Source organism: Myotis davidii, unplaced genomic scaffold (genome assembly GCF_000327345.1).
Source record: "Myotis davidii unplaced genomic scaffold, ASM32734v1 scaffold741, whole genome shotgun sequence".
In the NCBI taxonomy this organism is placed as follows: Eukaryota; Metazoa; Chordata; class Mammalia; order Chiroptera; family Vespertilionidae; genus Myotis; species Myotis davidii.
In genome coordinates, this window is record NW_006291250.1 from 306,623 (window position 1) to 313,854 (window position 7,232).

Consider the following 7,232-nt stretch of genomic DNA (forward strand, 5'->3'; position numbering starts at 1 on the left):
ACCTTCCCAGGCCTGGGTGCCAGCAGTGGTGGAGGCAGCAGCTCAGGGTACGGGGGCCCAGGCCCAGGGCTGGTGCACGGGAAAGAGATGCCCAAAGGGTACCGGCGGTCCCTGGCCCATGCCAAGCCGCCGTATTCCTACATCTCGCTCATCACCATGGCCATCCAGCAGGCGCCCGGCAAGATGCTGACCCTGAGCGAGATCTACCAGTGGATCATGGACCTCTTCCCCTACTACCGGGAGAACCAGCAGCGCTGGCAGAACTCCATCCGCCACTCGCTGTCCTTCAACGACTGCTTCGTCAAGGTGGCGCGCTCCCCGGACAAGCCAGGCAAGGGCTCCTACTGGGCCCTGCACCCCAGCTCAGGAAACATGTTTGAGAACGGCTGCTACCTGCGCCGCCAGAAGCGCTTCAAGCTGGAGGAGAAGGTGAAGAAAGCGGGCAGCGGGACCTCTGCCACCAGGAACAGTGCAGGGTCTGCCGCGTCCACCGCCACCCCGGCCGCCACGGTCACCTCTCCGCCGCAGCCCCAGCCTCCGCCCCCCGAGCCGGAGGCCCAGGGTGGGGAAGATGTGGGGGCTCTAGACTGTGGCTCACCCTCCTCCTCCACACCCTACTTCACCGGCCTGGAGCTCCCAGGGGAGCTGAAGCTGGATGCTCCCTACAACTTCAACCACCCTTTCTCCATCAACAACCTGATGTCGGAACAGACGCCGGCGCCTCCCAAATTGGACGTGGGGTTTGGAGGCTACGGGGCAGAGGGTGGGGAGCCTGGGGTCTACTACCAGGGCCTGTATTCCCGCTCTCTGCTGAACGCATCCTAGCAGGGGCGTGGGAGCATGGCGGGTGGGGTATGCCTGTGGCTCCTACCATCAGGCTGTGCGGCCTGATCCTCCTGGTGACACTTGGCCGGTCCCCCCCAATTGACGTCTCGGTTGGTTTGTGACTCACTGTGGTGACTGCCGCTTCTGCGGGCATCACGTCAATCCATTGGGCACTGTGATAACTGCCTTGGACATCGTGGTGGGCCGTGGGGCGCTGTGAAGGCCTCCACGCGACTGACATTGTTGGTTGGCCCCTTGGGTGCTCTGATGGCCGCCCTGGGGATGACCTCGTGGTTGGCCCTTTGGACACTGTGATGGGCATCCCCGTGGCTGACCCTTTGGTTGCGACGGTGATGCTGTTTCAATTGCAATTTCTTTGGCCCGTTGGGCACCGTGATCACTTCTTTTTGGTGGACTTCTTGGCATAGCAGGTGCCAAGTTGGCCACCATCCCACGTAACACCTGTCTGGGCCCACTGGGTACTCTGATGGCCCCCGTCGTGGCTGGCTGACACATCGATGTACCAGTGTGCGCCATGACGGCCGCCACAGCCCCTGTGTTGGCCCTGCCATCACTGTCTCTTCGGTGAGCGGGGGATGGAGACAGGAACAGGCCCTGGTTTTCTCTGGAGCCCATGGCCCCTCTGGTTCAGGAGAAACCGGAAAGGACGCGAGGGTGTGGGGAATTTCTACTGAAGTCTGGTTCTTGCCTGGGAAGTGGGGTACTGGCTGTGTGTGAACATTAAAGGCACCGTTTCTGCCTCTTCCGGAACGTCTCTTCCTTGGTGGGTGGGCCCCGTGGAACTTGAACACCCGAACTGCTCTTTCCCCGTCCCCTCTCCTTCCTGCCCCCGGGAGCTGGCTGCCTCTGGGGGAGGGGCTGGGGAGGCATCGACCTGATCTTTGGCTCTTGGCTGTCCCTGACCCCAAGGACAGTTTGCTCACAGATAGCAGCCCCCGCAGCAGCGGGGCCAGGGCAGCAGGGGGAGGTGGCCGTGCAGTGACCAAGGCCATCTCCCCACCCCCTCTCCGCAGACACACACCTCACCTCCAACTCTGAGGCCCTGGGGCTGCTCAATTTTGGGTTAAGCTGTGGCGGAGGAGCAGGGACAGACACGGTGTTAACTGAAAGAGACTGTGTGTGTGGGAGCCTGTGCGTGTCTGTGCGTGAGGCCTCTGGGTCACCATCATGTCTGTTGAGGTTCCATAGGGTGTTGTTAACCACTGTTTCTGTCTCATGGTGTTTGTATGTCTGTTCCTACTCTGGGTGTGTGCTTACTGTGGGTGCCTTAGGATACCAGACTCTTGCGTGCGTGTCCGTATGCTGTATGTGGCTCTCTGGGTCTCACTGTTAGGTGTGTGTCTCTGTGTGTCCGTTTGTCTGCGTACCCATGGTCTAAGGCAGTGATGACGAACCTATGACACGCGTGTCAGAGGTGACACGTGAACTCATTTTTTTGGTTGATTTTTCTTTGTTAAATGGCATTTAAATATATAAAATAAATATCAGAAATATAAGTCTTTGTTTTACTATGGTTGCAAAGATCAAAAAATTTCTGTATGTGACACGGCACCAGAGTTAAGTTAGGGTTTTTCAGAATGCTGGCACGCCGAGCTCAAAAGGTTCGCCATCGCTGGGCTAAGGAGTGTGTGACCGTGCTGTGTTGCAGGTGCGCCCGTCATCGAGCTTCCTGTGTATTTGTGTCGGCGTCTGTCTGTTGACAAGAGAGGCCGCTTATGTTTACATATTTTGACTGTCGGCTGTGCGCCTGTCACCGTTGTATGGAGGGTCGCCCGGCCCTGGTGCGTGTCTGTCACTTCTGCAGGCGGGTGTGTGGGGGTGGGGCTGGGTCCTCCCTCGACCACTGAGAGCCTCTGGGGGCCTCTGGCCCTGGGACCGGTGTCGGTTCCTCCAGGCTCTGCCTCGGCTCCGAGGCTGACATCTGTCACTCAGATGTTCTGCGGACGTGGCTCTCAGACACACCGCTGTGCACTGCACAGCCCTGACTTCACAGGGGAGCAACAGGCCCGGGGTCGGGGGGGACGGGACTGGGGTCACGCAGCCAGCCAGGAGCAGGGGGGCATGGTTGTCTGGATGGTGTTTTCCTTAGTTCACATTTGTCTTCCCTGGTCATGGGCTCTATCCCTCGTCCACGTGTCCATTCAAAGACCAAAGGCTGTCTATTTACCCGTGAGTGTGCGAGACGTCTCTCCCAGTGCCTGTGTCCAGCTCTGTCTCTTAATGTCATCTCTCTCTGTCCCTTGGTCCCTAACCTTCCCTCTGTGGCTTTATCTTTGCCCCTTGTTTTTTTTATTTTTTTATTTTATTGGTTTTTTACAGAAAGGAAGGGAGAGGGACAGAGAGTTAGAAACATTGATGAGAGAGAAACATCGATCAGCTGCCTCCTGCACACTCCCCACCAGGGATGTGCTCACAACCAAGGTACATGCCCTTGACCGGAATCGAACCTGGGACCCTTGAGTCCGCAGGCCGACGCTCTATCCACTGAGCCAAACCGGCCAGGGCCCCTTGTTTTTTTTTGAAAATGTTCGCTCATTCTCTACATCTGTCTCTCATGTCATCTGCCTTGCTCCCTATACACACACATCTCTCTCTCTCTCTCTCTCTCATTCTCTCATGGCTTTACCTCTGTCCCTCCCTCTGGGCCTCTGGGCCTTTCCTTTTCTTTCTAGGGGACTTCCTTTTCTCTCTTGGGGTCCACCTCCCCCCGACTCCTTCTTTGGATCTCTGGCCTCTCTCCTCCTCTGGTCTCCCTCTCCCGCTCCCTGAGTTTCCGCTCCTACCTGCCACCTCGCACAGGCCAGGCCCTCTATTTCTGTCACTGTGCCCGCCCTGCCGGCTGCGTGTCACCCCCGCCCCCTGCCGTGCTGGCTCCCTGTCAGCCGTCCCTCCAGCCTCGCTGTCCTGGGCAGGCTGGGGAATTCCTCCTGGTTCCTGGAAAAAACAACTGGGGCCGAGAGAAAGGCCCTCAGTCTCCCCGGGCGCCTGCCCCCCTCCCTCGGGCCTGGGGGTCTCTCCCAGAGTCTGCCGGCCTGAGGCAGGAAGCCCTGCGGTTTCTGGCTTCTCCCAGGCGGCCTCCGGATCTGGCCCCCGCCCCCCGGCCAACAGCCCAAATATTATTCCGCAGGAGGAGTCGGTGGCAGCGGGAGGAGGCCCGGGCTGAAAGAAGCTTTCAGGGCGGCCAGGCCTGGGGCTTCCTGTCCCCAGGCTCGGGCCTCAGGCCGCCCCTGCGGGGACCTCAGGTGGCCGGAGAGGCGGGTGTTGTTGTAGGGTCCTGGGCGGAGGGTGGGGCCATCCGTCAGGGTGTCTCGTGGCCACCAGCTCGGCTGGCGTGGGCAGGTGTGACCCCCACCCCAGGGACAGCCGGCTGCTGTCCAGCGTGGAAAAGTACCATGGCCAGACGTGGGACGCATGGACAGACAGGAGGACGCCAGGGATCGGGGATGGAGGGGTGGCCGTGGGGACACAGAGGAGCCTGGGGACACAGGGACCTGGACACAGTTTGTGGGCCTGAGGTGACACGGTCCATAGGAGGGGTCCCTGGGGGGAAACAGGGCCAGGGTGGGTCCCTGCGGTGGGCCGGGAGCCATCTGCATCAGAAGACAGGAGATGACCAAGGCAATAGGAATAGGCAGGAGGGTTTAGGGTTTACCATGCCAGGCGTCCTGTGAACCTGTTACTGTCGGTGGAATTGAGGTGGGAAGAGGTGATGGACTTACTCCAGCCACACAGGTAGTATGAGTGGGGGAGCTAGACTTGAACCCAGACAGTCTGGCAGAGTCAATGCCCCTGACCGCCAAGCTGTTCCAGAGCCTGGGAGGGGCAACAGCAGCCAGGGGGGCCCTGGGGTCCCCAGCCCTCTCCTAGGCACCCCCGCCACAACCGGCTGCAGGGGGGCTCTGGAAGGTAGCAGTCCGGGCAGTTTACGAGTGCGTACGTGCACGTCCGTGTCAGTGTGTTGCCGGGTGTCATGCATGTATCCTGCTGTCAGGCTGGGTCATTGTGCCTAGGGAGTTGTATGTTAACTGTGATGTGTCTCTGGTCGCCATGTTAGCGTGCGTTGTGTGTGCCTGCATGTGTGTGTGTCAGTGTCTGTCGGTGGGTTTCTGTAGGTGTTGCGGTGTCTGTGTCACGCTGTATGCGTGTGTCCCTGTCCTGTCCTTGTCTTTTGTGTGCCTGTTACAGTGCGTCTTTGTCACTGGGGCCTGTGGGTCTGTTTATGTCTCTGACCCTCTGGGTCTGCCTATATCTGTCTCTGTGTGTCACTGTGTCTGTCCCTCTATGTGTCACCATCTACCCAGGTGTCGCCGCGTTACTCACCGCCCAGGCCACAGGTGGGCGTGTCGGGCCCGCTGGTGCCAGAGCTGGGGCCCACCCCATCCCACCCTCCATGGGCCGGGCCGGACGCCTGTTTGCAGTGCCTGCCCCAGGTAAACAGCAAGATCCGGAAGCCAAGGGCCACCTCCCTCACCTCCGCCCTGCCCCTCAGCCTGCCCTGGACTGGGCTGGACCGCACTGCCGGTGCCCCCGAACTGGACATGTGCCCTGCCCTTCCCCCACCCTTACTCACCAGGCTCCCCAAGCCCCAGCCTTGGCCCCGTCCTGTCTGTCTGTCTGCTCCTGTGTGCGTGCCTCTCTGGGGATCTGCTGGCCTCTCTGTCCCTAATCCTCTCACCTGGGTTTCTCTGGCTGTGCCTTTCCCTAGAATGACCGTTGTCTGCATTCTGTCACTGTCCTTCTCACTTTTCTGTCTTCCCAGTGACGCCTCAGTTCTCGTCTCCACTTGGGCCAGCCTCTTGCTCTGCCAGTCACACCCTGGGTCCCTCTCGGCCTCTCTCCCCTTATACTTTGTAAGTTTCTCTCTCCTGTCGCCGTCCCTCTCAGTCCCAGCCTCTCAGTCCCGGCCTCTCAGTCCCGGCCTCTATTCCTCTGTCTCCGAGCCGCCAGCCAGCACAGGAGCAGACGTCTGCCTGCCCAGGCCCCTCAGGGCAGTGTGTGGCCCCCAGCCCACTGGGATATGTGTATATATATACACACACACATATATAGAGGTATATGCACGTAGTATTTATATCTGCACCCGGGGGCAGAAGGGCAGACACTGGGGCCTTTGTGTTGCTGCTGCTGCCCAACCATCTGTATCACCATTTTCTGAAAATGAGACTCAATGACTTAGACTCATGGTTGAGTCAGTGAAATATGGACAGTCTAATGGCACCCTTTGAAATTACTTTCCCTTTTCTGCCCAAATGGTTCAGATAGAAAAGGCCACAGTTTCTCATAGGGGCAATCTTAAAATGTTTTCCGTAGCTTCATTTAGATTAAGTATGGTGGAAAAAAAGACTTTAGACAAGTGTGACACACCTACCTCCAGAAAAGCCACTCCTCCAACTTAATTTGCTACACTGTAAGTTAATCTTTACATTTATCACAAGATCTCACTAGACCAGTGATGGCGAACCTTTTGAACTTAGTGTGTCAGTACTTTGAAAAACCCTGACTTAACTCTGGTGCCGTGTCACGTATAGAAATTTTTTGATCTTTGCAACCATAGTAAAACAAAGACTTCTATTTCTGATATTTATTTTATGTATTTAAATGTCATTTAACAAAGAAAAATCAACCAAAAAAATGAGTTCGCGTGTCACCTCTGACACGCGTGTCATAGGTTCGCCATCACTGGCCTACAGGGCCCCCCGATGCTCCCTCATTGTCCCTCTAACCTCACTCTGATGACTCCCCCCCTTGCCATAGCTGCACTGGCCACGTGGAACCAACCAAGGGCCTTGGCCTGCCTGAGGTGTGAGTGGGCACGCCACGGGTGAGGCGGGCAGGGGGGCCTGGGGGATTTTTCCAGCTCCGGGGAAGCTTTCCGGGTGGGGAGGGCTCTGGAAGAAGCGGGACTTCTCAGCTGGGCTACTGTGTGTGTGCTGTCCTGGGCGTCCCCAGGGAGTCTGTCCGTTCAACCTAACGTCACTCTGACTTTCTTCTCTGCCGGTTTGGGTCCTCCTCTGCCATTGAGCGTCCGTGCTAGGTCCTCTGTTGAGCCCTGGACACAGATAAACGAGCTGCTGTCCAGCCCACCGATGCTTTGCCATTTCTGTCTCACGTGCTCCATCCCTTCTCTCGGTGCTGGAGACCCTCTGCCTGTTCAAGACAAAACCCAAAGTCCTTGCCACGGCCTGCAGCAGTGACGGCGAACCTTCTGAGCTCGGCGTGTCAGCATTCTGAAAAGCCCTGACTTAACTCTGGTGCCGTGTCACGTATAGAAATTTTTTGATCTTTGCAACCATAGTAAAACAAAGACTTCTATTTCTGATATTTATTTTATGTATTTAAATGTCATTTAACAAAGAAAAATCAACCAAAAAAATGAGTTCGCGTGT

The 7,232-nt window shown here is 57.5% G+C and overlaps 1 protein-coding gene across 1 annotated transcript in view; it reads left to right on the forward strand.

Annotated features, from left to right (window-relative positions):
* Window positions 1-1,591, forward strand: part of FOXA3 (forkhead box A3) — a 4,498-nt gene extending 2,907 nt beyond the window's left edge. The window contains exon 2 of the mRNA XM_015564395.1: window positions 307-1,591. Within this exon, the coding sequence (XP_015419881.1) occupies window positions 307-825 (519 nt within the window). The 3' untranslated portion in view covers window positions 826-1,591. The remainder of the gene's footprint in view (window positions 1-306) is intronic.
* Window positions 1,592-7,232: the final 5,641 nt, after the last annotated feature.